At 40.7% G+C, this 14,631-nt stretch overlaps 1 protein-coding gene across 2 annotated transcripts in view; it reads right to left on the reverse strand.

Moving 5' to 3' along the window:
* IQCA1 (IQ motif containing with AAA domain 1) overlaps window positions 1-14,631 on the reverse strand; it is a 112,189-nt gene that overhangs the window by 30,475 nt on the left and 67,083 nt on the right. For both annotated transcript variants that reach the window (XM_052793468.1, XM_052793467.1), the window contains exons 9-12: window positions 14,161-14,236; window positions 7,790-7,896; window positions 7,481-7,576; window positions 617-678 (exon numbers count right to left, since the gene is read on the reverse strand). In XM_052793468.1, coding sequence (XP_052649428.1) covers window positions 617-678; window positions 7,481-7,576; window positions 7,790-7,896; window positions 14,161-14,236 — 341 coding nt within the window. The remainder of the gene's footprint in view (window positions 1-616; window positions 679-7,480; window positions 7,577-7,789; window positions 7,897-14,160; window positions 14,237-14,631) is intronic.

The raw sequence follows: 14,631 nt of genomic DNA on the forward strand, positions 1-14,631 counted from the left end.
TTATCAGGCTTCAGCTGAGATGGAAAATCTGACAGTCAACAAAACTGCCAGGTGCTTCTGCACCTGCAGAGAGGATGGGGAGGAGGCAAACAGGGCCAATATCCTGCATAAATGTTATATGTGCTTAGCTTTGCATACTGGAATTAACCTGACTGAAGTTAATGGAGACTGGCCCTAGTGGTGTGTTGCAGAATGGAGATCTTAATTTGTATGCACTGTTGAAGGTGGGGGGAAAAACAAGGTCTGTGCTGTGTAGCATTAAGGCAGTGTTTTGTTGCCCTGTTATTTGTGGTGCTGTGAAACCATCAGTCTGGGGCGGGGGGGGGGGGGGGGGCAGTGGGAAGGCTATAGTGGTCACTGGGAATGCAAAGAAGGTTTTAGCTGAAGTGTATGTGCTTCAAGTTTGTAAAAGATTTTTTTTAATCATCTAGGCTTTTAATGGATATTTATAGCTGTTAGTAAACAGGTTTTATATATTGTAGGGCTCCTGATGCTGGTAAGCGTAGCAGTGTTGAGGTGCTCCTTGTGTAATTAAAAACTAAAAGGGTTGATAGCATATCTAATGCAAAGAGGATGCAGTCTCACTGAATCTCAGGTAAACGGGTCTTCTCTTTACCTGTCAGGAGTAAGATCTTCCTCCATCTCGGGTATCTTTTTCCTCATGGTCATCCTCTTTTTCTGAGGACCACAAAACCAGGCAGGAATTAGTGAACTTAGTACAGATATATATATTTGAATGTACTGAAGCAAAGTGAGGGCCAGAACAGCAAATGTTTCAGTGTTACTGTTACTGAAGGAACCCAAACAGAAAAAATCATATCCTTGAATGCCCTGAGGAAAAGGAAGTAATGTCCCCATTTATAAAAGCACAGGAGATGTTCCCATTTAGAAGCGTCTCATCAAGGTGTGGGAGAGGTGAAGCACCCCTGGGCTGAGGAGCTGTGTCCAACCTACAAGTCTCATGCAGATCCTGTGGCAGGTGCTCTTGAAGTGGACTCTGCATGGAGTAACCTGGTGGCTGCTGCTTCCTTCTAGAATACAGCTGCTCAGGGAGCCTGTATACCTGAGCTGCAACTGTCACCTCCCCAGTGAGTGCCCAAGAGCACCATACTTCAAAGTGATCAGTCCCGCCCAGTGGAGGTTGCATACAAAAGAATCCGAGGGTCATTTGCTCCAAGAAAAAACTCTTCTCTCCTTCCTTTTTGGATCACAACTCTGGTTGAGTGGGTATGGCCCTTACCCAAGAGGGAAGCAGGAAGGAAAAGGGCATGGGGTTCAAGTAGCTGCTCCAGAGACCATTCATGCTTTTTTTTTTTTTTTTTTTTTTTTTAAATTGGTGGCTTCCCCGAGGGCCATGCAGGGTGCTCACAGCTGGACCAGGACCTGAAACCAACCCTCCTGAGTTTCTGGCTAGCCTCCTAACCATTAGACATCCTTCTGCCTTCTCTTTCCTAATGCCTCAGGGAAGAAGCTTGAAGAGGTCAGAAAAACATGACCTGCTCTTTCTACTCTTGATATTTTCACCACACTTTCACTATGGGAAGGTTTTGACTTGTGTGACTAGTTTCTTTACATACTGCAAAAACCCCATGGAAAATGTAAATAAGAAAGATGTGAATCAGTAATGTCAAGCCCCTCCATTAATTACAGCTCACAAGCCATAAATATGGTTAAGGATAATTAGTAGTGGAGAGGGCATCATTAATCCATGTTAGTGCCCACCACTGGTATCCATACTTAGGTTCTGCAAAGCACTTTAGAATTACTTCAGTGGAACTATTTACACACTGACATTTGTGCACCATGGGATTTCTTCAACAGCTTAAATTTAAGCATATGCTTAAATGCTTAGTTGATCGAGACAGCTTATTCTTTCCAAAAGTTTATGTTCCCTTTCTTGGGAGTAGAGTTGTTTACTTTTTTTTTTTTGATAGTGAATACTTCTGCAGAGCTCTAGAGGCTATGTTGTTGAGTTAAAAAATCCTATCCAATTATCTGGAAAATGCTGTGTGTTTTTGTTTGGGGTTTTTTTTTTTTTTCCCTAGAATGGATCAGCAGTGTTCAGAAATATATCAATTTTAAGTTTCCAAAGACAGTTGCAATGTAAATAACCTGTTACTGTTTACAGTGCAACAAGGATAATCTAGATGAAAATGTAAATTAAACCCAGAACTATATCGCTAAGCTAACTGGGAAAAGTTGATGTTTTTAAGTTTTGGATTAGAATATGCAAACAGCTCTTGTATCTGTAGAATTACACCTTGGGTTTCTTTACATAAATAAGCTTGGCAGCAAATACTTGTTAGAATGTGCCAGTGGAGTTTTTCTCTAAAGAAAAGGAATGGGAAGCACAAAGCATGTGCCATGCTGTTTTAACAACTGGAAATATTGAGACTGTTAGCAGTTTATTTCTGCTGTTCCTCTAGCTTTGTCTCTCTTTCTTCCAACAAGCTAGAAATTACATATCATGGGGTCTGACTGGGAAGAAATGTTCATTTCTACCTATGTAAAGACACTAAGCATATGTTGAATTTATTGGCCAACTGGTATTGTCCTCAAGGCAGCTTCACCAATAAAGTAACTCAAGAGCAAAACAAAAATGAACTATGCAGGGGAAAAATGTGTTTTCCTAATTAACATCAGCATTTATGGGAAATTTGGCAAACACTGAGATGCGATAAGGGGAAATATGAATTGTAGACAATGGCTTTTCTCCAAAATGTCTTATTGGGAACTGCTTTTATTTAGAAAATGATAATGTTTAATGAATGTGAACATGCTCATCATTTATAATGGAAATCTCCTTGTTTCTATCTCTGAAATGTCAGTCTAGCTTCTGTGTAGCCATCCACTTACTCGGTTATTTTCTGCTTTGATAAGTCACATGAACTGCATTAGCTATTAGCTGGCAGATGATAGAAGACTGCCTTCCATGCTCAGTGTGGTATCTTGTCTTACTGTGTGGGCTCATGAAAATGTTTTGAGTAGCTCAGAGGTTGCTATGAGCAAATACAGACCTGATTTCAGACCAGATTCCAGAGCAGAGTGTCTCTGGCACCAGAAGGGAGAGGGTAGCCAAAATGTCTCATTGAGAGAACTGTTCCACGTTGGAACTGTAAGATGTGTGTCACCCTTTGGCTGTGGTCATACAAGTCCTGCTGCCATCAGCTGTCTGCAGCTACTGCCACCAAGTACGTGGAAAAGTAACAAGAGGAAAGTACTCCTGTGGTTTAAGGGAAATGACAGTGTATAAGCAGCGGGCTATGAAGTGTTTGTGTGGATTCCTTGCATCATGTGTGATGCTTGGATGGGAGGCTGAGCAAGTGCAGATTTGCACTGTGTGCATCTGCTCTGGGTTGAGAAGTATTTTCTGGCAATGCCAAGATATAGAGAGCAGCTTCTGATACTTACACTGAAAAAGTCCTTGAAGATGTTCCAACTGATTAAGCTCTTGCTAAATGAGGGGCTCTGATCTCTAATCTCTGGGTTTAGCTACAGCATCCAAAGAGGTTACAGCCCCTGCAGCTGGCTGAGAGCTCTGGGTGCTAATCTCCATTAGCTACAGAAAATCCAACAGGGCTTGTGAATCGCTGTCCTCAAACCCAGCCTCTCCTCAATTCTGACTCAGCCTGTCTTCTGGCCTTATTCACTATGGCTTTGCTCTTACCAAGTCTTTAGACTGACGTCAATATTCTTGTCATAGCCATTGCTATAGTTAACCTCTTCTGGTTTTCTTTGCTTCTGCCCAGCTGCATCAAAAAGGAATATCCAAAGCTGCGTTGAGATGCTAGCAAGGCCTACTTCAGAAGCAACTTTTACACACTCAGGTTCCCATGTCCCCTCTTTCTGTTTTTTCTGACTTCTGCCCATGCCTTTGTGTTATGTGTGGGTGTGTTCACTTGCAATGGGTTGCTTTACCTGCAGTTGGATTGGAAACAAATCCTTGGGGGAGCAGAGCAGGAAAAGCAGCACAAGGGGCTTGATAAAAAGCACTCTGATAAGCACTCAAATGTAACTTCCAGGTCAGTAACTGTAGAGGGCTGATCTCTCAGCTTTTATGTTGGGTGGAAAGCAAGTTTAAAGAAGCCAGGTCTGTGGTGGTTTACTTGGCTGCAGATTCCCAAGAGAAATACCCTTGGCTGCTAAGTCCTCTGGGTACCATGGTTGGGTACGTGGCATCCATCTAGAAGAAATACTTGTAAAGCTGGTGGGTTGTGTTAAGCCACCCAAATCACAAGCTTGGGCTGTCGGCAGAAAGGGGTAGACTCGGAACAACAACATTTCACTAAAAAGTTTGTGCTGCCACAAGGATGCCACCAACTTTTTAGAAATCAAATACTTTGGAAAATGCTAGCACTTTCTCTTTCACTCCAGGTGCTTTATAACAGGCTCCTCTAGGCTGGGTGGGGACTTAGACCTTCAGACATCTCTTTGCCAGCCTTCCTAGACATCAATGCCATATCCCTTGTTAGGAGGCAATCTCCCTTCAAATCCTTCCTCAGCCTGTTTTTACACAGGTGCTTACAATCCTAGCTTGCTGACCCATGGCTGGGCAGATGACAAGCTGCCACTGTGCATAGTGAAGAAAAATGCAATTTGCAGCAGAGCTGAACCACATTCCTTTGTTTCTGTTGTATCCTCATCCCCTCTCCTGTGACAGTCATCAGATCTGGAGCAATTGGAGTCCAGCACAGTGTGTCTCTTAACAAGGACACTTGGGTTCTATACCCTATCAATGCTGGACCGTAAGAACAACAGTGGGACAGTCTGTGGGGTGAGATGCTTCCAACATGGATAGAGGCACAGGATCTGTGCTTCAAATGATAGCAGTGTGGCTTGTTGCATATTAGGTGCAATCTAATTAGTTTAGGTATTTTCAGACCAGCCTACTGGTCTGGAGACCCGTTTGTAATGAGAAGAGCAATTTGCCTTTCCACCCAAGATGATTCTTTCACAAAGGTGGTAAATGGGCTTTTTATCTTCAGGGGCAATAAGAGCAATTCTTGGTAGGGTTAAGTGTCAGCTTTTAGCAGTGAGTGGTATTTGAAGGTTTGGGAGTGAGTAGTAAAGTTCAGCCTAGAAAGTACAGTGCATGGAAATAAAGGAGTGGCCTGCTGGTATGCCTGGAGCTGTTAAATTTTGTTTATCTAAGACCTAAGCCATCTGAAACACTGACTGGGAGGGAGCTTCTGCTTTTCCTTTAGAGTCCAATTCCAAAATGTCCTTGCTGAACCCTCTATAAAAGGGACTTTCAAACAGGATTTCAAGCTCAAATTATCTCCTGTGGGTCAGACAGATTTTTATTTTTTTTTAATGTGGACTTGACAGAGTTTTTAAAGTTGTAAACTACTTATCCTAAGGTGCTCTTGAAAAGGCAGAGGACATCTATACTGTATACCCCTGGGTACTGACTTTTCCCTGACAACAAAAAAAGCCCTAGTTCTACTGTGGTGTCTTCCTGCAAAGAAAGTAGAAGAAATCCCTCCTTACAAGAGAGGAGATGGCCAAATGCGGCATCGTGATTTTGGCATAACTGCCCCTAGACAGAAAACTCCACTTGTAAAATTTCACTTAAAGAAATTACTCTTGCTGCCCATTCGCCACTGACAGAGTGCAGAAAAAGGTTTGTATTCTCTGAAGAATGTTGAATCCTTCTGAGAATGCTTTTCTTTGCAGAATATCCCTTTGGAGCGGGGAGGGAGGGAAATATTTTGCATTGTGCTCCAGACCTGTTCATGGCTACAACGAGAATCCAAGCCCACTGTTATTTCACATTGCATAGTTGGGGGGGAGATGTATGGGACCTAGGATGTGGTAACACACGCCTTGAAAAACTAGAGGATTTTTGCTGAATAACAAATTAATAAGCCGCTTTCAAAACTTTCCAGCTCATTATTATTCTTGTTAAATAAGCCAGATTTTCATAAAGCAGATCTGAATCTGTGTGCACAGGTATGCATGCACTCTGTTTGTTTATTGACTGAGATATTTATGTAAATGCTAATTAGAAAAAGCCTTTGCCAATGTTGATTGGACATTTCAAATAGTTTTGCATAGGGAAGATGTGTTTTGACTAAAACTGGATACATCTTTCCATTCCCCACCCCTAAAATAGAAGTGTTTTTTTTCTTTTGTTGTTTTTTGGGGGTTTTTGTTCATTTTTTCCCCCAGATAAAATCTTTAGGGAACTTGTATTATTTAATTAGTACTTATTCCCCTCTTCCCCCACCTCATTCTCTCGGGTTACTGGCACAACTTGGGAAAACAAAAGTTAAATAACCTCCCTCCACCCAAAACCATTCCAACACTGTATTGTAAGAAAAAACCCCAAGCCCTAACAAAGCTTTATAATTCCAGAGTGATATTTTGAAGCAGTTTTGACTAGCTGATCTAAACGCATCTGCCCATGACAACTTTGGGAAGATTGTTGCAATATTTTGTCTGTGTATCTTAAGCCTCCCTATTTTTGAAATGGATTTAGCAATCCAATTGCTATCAGCTTTCATAGTTGCTCCAGTCTTACATTATTAAATTGCCTCTGCACATTTGTCAGGTGAAAGAGCATTTTTAAATATAATTTGAGTAGAAGTACAGCAACAGCAAGTATTTGCATGCTAAAAGGATTACAGAAATGAAATACAACATGAGATTAGGGTTGGCTATTTGCCCTGAGGATTTTAAGTGGATCTGCTGATTGAATGGTAGGGTCTGTAAGCTGTGAGTTATTTTGCACTGACATGATCTATAGTTTAAATGCTTGGGTAAGGAATTCCGGGAACCGCGGGCTGTGGAATTCTGCATGTGGTAATGCTGTGAAACTAGATGAGAACATGTGTGCTGTGTTTCACTGGGTAACACACATTAAAAAGAATGTATGTCTTTAATCTATTTTATATGCTTAAATAAACTTGGCTTAATTGCAAGTTCCCAAATGCTTCAATAGTAAGTAGTAACATAATTAATGTGTACCTGGCTGTATGTGATCTATGTGGTGTTACAGGTAAATGAAAGGTAATACCAAAACATTTTTTTGTGTACAGCTTTGAAACACATTAACTAGTCCTCATTTAGGAGGAAGACAGCCAGCAGCTGGAAAACTGGCACCCAGATCCATGCCTTCATTGGAAGACCGTACTAATCTGAACCTGTCACCTTAAAGAGAGGGATTGCTTGGATTTTCCTGTTTGACTGGATCAGAGGATTTCAAAAGGGTGTGTATCCCTCTTGAAAATCTGATCTTTCTTTTAAAGATTTATCTCTGCAATAGTTCAACTTGTCCTAAGCATTATTTATAAAGATTAAGGAATAATAATAGCTAAAGGAAAAGGCCCTGAAAAAAGCCACAGGTGAATAGATTTTTTAAATGCTTCTGACTTGAGATCCAGTAAATGTCTGCGAGACTAGGGTTTGTACTGAATACCACTGTATCTGGGCAGAGAATTGAGATTTACCCTGAATTCTCCCAACTTGCTGCTCTTACCTTTTCACTTTTTCTTCCTTTTTTCTGTTTGTCGCTCTTTTCTCCATCCACAGCCAGTTTGAGATTCTCCAGTTTCTGTTGCATCAACTCATCAACCTATCCAGACAAACACAGTTGAATCTTTCTGTGTCTTCTATTCTGCCACCACACCTCAGACAAATGTTCAGTTAAAGAAGTGTTAAAGCAAGGAACAGATAGTAGGGACTCTGGAAGGAGGTAAGGTCTATGCCAGGGCCAGTTCTTGCAGCTGTAGAGAAATATACACAGGCAATGTACGTTATTAGTGTCCTCTTACTATCGTAAGCACACCTGCACTCTGATCTCTTCCTCCACTTCTTCCCGTTTCTCTTCTTTGATCAGCTCCAGGTCATGATCCTGGAGAAAATCCCATCCCTCGCCTCTGTTCTGCCAAACGGCTGTTATCCAAAAGAAAGAAAAAAGGGAAAAAAAGTTACGGAAGGCATTGGTTTCTCCAACTGCTTCTGGAGGCAAAAAATAGGTAGTTGTAGGCAGCTTTTATTTAAATTATTAGCTGTATGAAAGTAGCAGGCTCTAGGGACCCTTACCAAGTTCAGAGCCCTGTTGTGTTAGGATCTGTAAATCTTGAGGTTAACTTTTTTTTTTTTTTTTTTTTTTTTTACCTTGGGCTGTAAATTGGTATCAGATTTCAGGAGGATAATGGGATATGGAGGTTGTCATTTTCTGGTTTTAAAGCTGAATGCCTGGAGTGTTGCTCATCTTCAAGAGCAGGTAGTACAGTATCGGCCGAACCATATTGTGCCTGATGTTGGCATTCTTTTTTTCTCTGTTTAATAGCATAGTGCTTAAATCTTTAGCATGAAGAAGTCACAAAGATGACTCCTGTCCTGAGGAGTGTGCTCTCTATGCATGTCCCTTGGGTGGTGTAGTGCAGGCTTGGGGACCAAAGGAAGGTGTTTAGTTTAAACCAGGAAGTTTCCTTGTTCTCTCCTGCTCAGTTATCTAATGCTAAGTTAAAGCTGCTGCAACCTTGCAAGTCAGCCTTTGTAGTACTTCACATGAGGCTGAAATATGGGCCAGGAGCACTGGAATAGGCATAAAAGCCTGTGCTGAGCACATGGAAATGGGAGTGTGAGGGGACAGGGAGTCCGACAGAGCAATAACCTGCATCCAACCCACAAGTGACATATGGCCACACGGAGTTTTAACTTCGGGGAGTTTTAAGCTTGACGCAGTAATTGAGATGCAGTCGAAGTCTTTTCTGAAAGGTGACAAGGCCCACCTGATCCAGCACCTCTATTTCTTAGTGTTGTGCAAAGGATAAGTAGTAAGAAGACCTAACTCCAGGAACAAAACAAGCTTGTGCAAACTGATGATCAAAAAAAACCCCAACCCTGTTTATGATAAAATAGCTAATGATCCTGAGCTGCAGCTCTTTATTTTTGTTCAGGCAAACTGCAATTTGCTGTTTAGAAAGAGAACTAAATGAGGTCTGGCAAGCTTGGTGCATATCTCAACTCTCTGCTATTAGCAAAAGTACCTTTTTTTAATGGAAACGCCTCTCTTCTTTCCACATTTTTTGAGCTAATTTGAAGGAAGACAATTCATATCTTGCATTTCAAGCCCCGATAGTATCTTTATAAATGACAGCTAATCTCCAGCAGTATGTGCTAATTCAATTTCCAGATGATTTAAAATGACAGCTTTCCTCTTTAAGACATAGGCTCCTTTATGAATCTGTTTTGTACAGGGTACTCCTTCCTGTACCCACTGCCATTTCTAAGGCACTATAAATTCAGGAAGGTTTTCACAGTACCCATAGGAGATCATTCAAGTTTTAGTCCAGTTAATATAATACTGGCTGCGATTTCCATCCCCTACGAATTTTCACAGTCCAATTATGTGCGGAGTATTTGTGGCTTTACACATAGGGAATAGTTTTTGCAGGTGAGTAGTCTTAATTTCATGACTGAAAATGGTAGAGATGGAGAAGGACAGTGGATTTTTTTGGTAATGAGGAAAGAAACTCAAAGGTATAGATATTAATTTCTTTAAATTACTTGCAGGTCATCAGATGGCATGACACACGTCATGTAATATTTCAAGAGGGAAAGCTGATTTGCCCTAGTTAAAAGGTACCTCCTCCAGGGTTACTAGCCTGGAATTTCAGCCCTGGGGAAAGGGGATGTTACATGGGAGTTATGTGAATTTTTAAACATTTTCCTAACTGGGTCAACAGGTTGCAAGTGCTATATTTGCACAGGAGTGCTAGGTTTTAGATATTTATTTTTCATAGAGGGATTCATAGATTTTTATTCTTTTTTTTCATAATTGTTTGTTGTCATTTTGTAAATTGATTAGTGGTTAATATCCACTGCAGGCAAACCAGTGACAGTCCCTGCAGATTAGGCAGCTGCCTTTGATATTACCTGGCAACCAGTTTTCTGAGTGCTATATTAGCTACTAGGTTAGACGTCCCTGATTTTAGAAAAGAGATCAATAAATCATAGGTGTTAGATGCTATGTTGTTCTTTTATAGATCAACAAAATCCTTCAAAGTTATTTTTAAAGTAAGGTCAGGAGGCTAAGGATGTTATGTTTTCACTTGCTGGTCAAAAGAGCCTGGTATTCTGTTACAGACAGGGTCATCCAGCTATGGGAGCTATTTTTGCGTGTGTGTGTATGCAGTGCAATTTATATCACTTCTAAAACAGTGTATGCTTATCTTTGGATTATTTTGTATGCGTACCTCTCTAGCTCAGGACTCAAAAGACAGCCCAGTCCACTAACATGACTGCTAACATCATCTCAGCAGCATTAGTTTTCACTCTGCAGACTACTAGGTAATTCCAATATCCCTGAATTTCAGAGAACAGCTTGTGACTAATAATTGAAATATATTTATCTGAAGCATGAAGATTTTCTTAAAATTACTACTTTCAACCTCCTGGCAAAAGGATTTGAATCTTTTGATGCATGGTTAACGATACGTAATACCTCCACACCTCAAAGTTTGGGCCATGGAGTATTTGTGTTGAACTCAAATATGCTCTGCAACACTGAGCAAGTTGTAAATATCAACTGGCCCTCTGTATAATGGGGGAAATAGCACATCTCTGCCTTGCAGCACAGGCTACTGCAAAAATAAACCCCAGGAAGATAGAGGTAATGATTCAGACTGCATACACGTGCTCCACATAAACTCTTGCTATTCCAGTGTAAAAGTAGATGTCACACAGAACTGGCTGTTTCCAAAACAGTATATAAAGTAAATGTTTTAGATAGAGCTTGGCAAATGTAGTTTAGCAACTAGCGAAGCTACCAAATACAGTTCTAGAAGAATAAAAGTCTTCATGAGTTCCAGTGAAGTTTAGGTAGTAGTTCTAGCTTGGTGAAGGAGGAAAAAAAAAATTGGGGTGGAAAAAGTCTGTAACTGAAATGCTTAGATCTTTGTGAAAAGTAATCTACATCTTTTTAAGTATTTAAGTAACCTAAGAGCAAAGCAACCAGTTTCAGAGGATGGGAAGACTTAGTTAATTGTAAGTGTTGGGGGGTGTGTGTGTGTGACTAAACAAAAATGTTTGTTGTTTGGTCAGCTACCGTTTAGGTAAACTCCAGATATGCTCATAAGGGTCTTTAAATGACTCCATTGTAGGCACCTGGTATAAACCTTTCTTAATCAAGCTCCCTCACTTCAATGATGTTTTCAAGACTGATGCACTAATAAAGTTGAACTTCTGTGCAAATTGTGATGGTAATTGAGCTATTTCTACACAAGAATAGAAAAAAGTTCCCAATGTAGAAAGACTAAATTCAAACCTCTCTTATTCTAAACGATTATGCTACTGAAATGAAAGCAGGCTAAAATTAAAAATACAAGAAACTGCTTATACTGTTCTGGTCAGAAGTTGTTCTAGATTTGATTCTGGAGGCCTTGAAAAAAAGGAACCTTATCCATGGCCAGGTTAAAAGTAAAATTATTCTGAACAACCACCAGGTAGTATTGTGATAAATGGTGTCCTGCAACAAAAAGCACTAAGTGCTTGTGAATGAGGCAGGGGACTGCTGCATGGCGGAATTAACAGCTGTTTACTAAAAATAAATATGGTGTCAAATAGACTTGGTTCACTAGGAGAAAAAAAAAAAAACCCAACACCTGAAGTTTAACTGAACAGCTATAGACTCTTACTGTGCATAAGACAGAACTGCAGCTATTCTTTGAAGCTTGCAAGAGAGCTCTTTCTTCTCTGAGGATCTCTGGTTGTGCTCTGTGCAGAAAATGGTTCCTTCTTGTATGCCTTTAGAGCTAGGTGAATAGCTGTCAGCTCTGGCAGGATGGGCTGGAGATGAGCATTGGTGTTTAACTCTGAATGCCAGGCTGGAGTCTTTATCTACCACAAAAGGATGCTGCCCATGCCTGACCTACCTGAGCACATTATTGCAGTGTTACCTGCAAGTGCTGCCAGTACATAATGGGAAGATGGAGGTACTAGCGCTGACTGGCTTTAGGCATCCAATTCAGGTGCCTGAATAGGAACACAGGTTCCACAGACAGCTAACAGGCTGCTGAGTTGCCCTTGGGAGGCCTTGTGAGATATACAGGAACACAACAGCCCCAATTCAGCACTCATCTTTGTGCGAAAAGTTAGCATGAGTAACCCTGAAATGTTATATACTTGCAGAGCTTAAAGCAGGTATCTTATTAGGAACGGATGTACTGGTGTTTAGGTACAGTTTGGGTGACGAATGTGTCCCCCATCCTCTCATAAACCCCCTGACTAGTTATTACTTGAGATAGTTGTGAAATCTGGGAGTCTATTCCTATTAAACTGACCTATTGACCTCTGTGGTGTTTTTATTCCTAACATTGGCATCCACTGCCATGTTGGGAAGCACTGTTTAAAGCCTCTGTGTGAAGTTACGGCCAAACATGCTTTCTACAACCTGGAGGAGGGTTATTTGCACAAATACAAGGAATTTGTGAATTTGCAGTTCAGCATTGTATTGAAGACTCTAAAGCCTCAGCAGGGGATCTAAGCAGCACTGTGGGAGCACTGGAAAGCACAGCTACTACATCACCTACTCCTTAGTGGAGCGCTGGATGAACATATTGCCAAGCCTACGTAGCAATGTGAAGCCTTCCTGCTGTCTTGTTGCTACTTTGCAGCAGGTAGGGTCTCTACACTGCTCCTTTATTGCTCTTGGGACTTGCTGGATGGGAAACACTGGGCTTGCTATTGCTGGTCTCCAGTCACAAGGTGCCGTTTCATCCTGAGTGCATAGAAAAGCACAAGTAATGTTCTTGGCCAGTTAAGGAAAGAAGCATAGATGAATTTGATCCTTATCTAAAACTCCTGCTGACTTCAATGTGGTTCTGATGTAGCATTCAGGAGTAGAGCCTGGGACAAAGAACTCCTCTTTAGTCATAAAACTGCTTTATGATTTATAACATGTAAGAAAATCCTAATTGTTACAAGTCAGAGGTCGGGCAAAGCTGTGCTGGTGTATATTTAGAAAGTAAGTTGTACACTTCTTTCTCTCCAGCCAACCTAAATCAGGAAAAAAACTTGATGCCAATAATTTGTCAGCAGGAAGGAATAATGGAGATGTTTCATGTAAGGAATTTTAGCAAGCTCCTAACACCGCAGTGTGGGGAGAACAGATATTTTTAATAATTGAGAATAAAATCTGCATGAAATAAAGCAAAAAAACCAAAACAAAAACCAACCAAAAAAACCCCCAAACCAAAAAACCCACCCAAAACCCCTATAAGCTTTGATCAGGCATACTTTGTGACACAGGGCTTCAACTTGGCTTCTCTGACCTTTGGAGTCCTATTGTGCTGTTCATGAGACAGGTGCTCCTTTTGATTTCAGACAAGTGCATGACTTCCATGCTCACTTCCAGGCCCAGCAATAAGTGATTGCTAACTCACTTGTTTATCTAGGGTGCACACTGAAGACGAGTGGTTAGGAGATAGGCAAAGGCATCAAGCGTAGAGGAGATACAGAAAAGAGCAAGATGTCTTTTTGTGAAAACCGTTTTTGAAATTTGAAAAGCCCTACTTTTGGATGCTTTCTCAAGTGACAAAACAGCCAGTCTCCTAGCTATAAGTCTGAGTTAAGTTTAAGTTGCACACACTTTGAATGAAGCAAGTATATTCATAGTCCAGCAGCATTTTTGTGCCTTTGCTTGAAAAGATGATCCTCTTATTAAAACAAGTAATCAAAAAAGATTTGACTAGCTGTAGATTGTGTAGGTGAATGAATCCATGGATGCTTTCCATAAATGAGAGGAAGACAGGACAAAGAGTCACAGGAGCATGAAAACGTTGATCCTGAAGCCTGATCTACAGAATAGTGCTTCTGAACTATTTGCTATTCAGTTGTCATTTTGTTGCCCTCAGAAAATCCAAGAAAGCCCCTGCATAAACATCAAAGCACTTTGATTCTAGCTTGGCCACTTTCACTCATGTGGAATTGTACCTTCCTGTGTGATTAGCTTGATGATTTTGAGAGACTCTAAGAAGACTTGAGGTACTGAGAGGCGCCCTTCCTAAAGACCATTTTTATCTAATGTCCTCATTTCTATAATGTTCCATAGTTTGGGCAGCTGCTCTGTTTGACCCTATAGGAATGACATTCAAATTAGGCTGAATTAGAAGAACATTCCAGCTGTAATTGTTATCTTTTTCTACTGACCTTTGTATTGACTGTTTCCTTCCTCCATTATTGAAAGGAAATTACTGGGAGCCATTTTCCAGCCTTCCTCCTCTTCCTAGATTGGGGTGGGGTGAAAAGAAAAATAAGAATATTAAGATGTAGAAACTTCTCAAGTATGAAAAAAGTAATAATTTTCATTGGATTTTTAAAGATTAATTTTAATTTGAGGAATAAGATGCTGTTGTCTCATCAACAAAAATCTTCCTAGCAGGCTATAAGGAAGTTTTATCCCTTTGGAGAGGAGAGGGGGTGTCTGTTCATCAGTTGACCTACTGAGGTCACAAGAATTAAACTCAGGCTTGTTTGAACATGTAATATCGGTAGGAGACTTGCAACATATAAATGAAATTACCTTGCTATTTTTTCAGTTAATCTTATTGCAGGGCTGCTCCCTCCCCCCAAAAAGGAATTCCCAACTTGTGGGTAATTCAAAACTGTTGAAACCTCATT

The sequence above is a fragment of the Harpia harpyja genome, chromosome 7 (assembly GCF_026419915.1).
Source record: "Harpia harpyja isolate bHarHar1 chromosome 7, bHarHar1 primary haplotype, whole genome shotgun sequence".
In the NCBI taxonomy this organism is placed as follows: Eukaryota; Metazoa; Chordata; class Aves; order Accipitriformes; family Accipitridae; genus Harpia; species Harpia harpyja.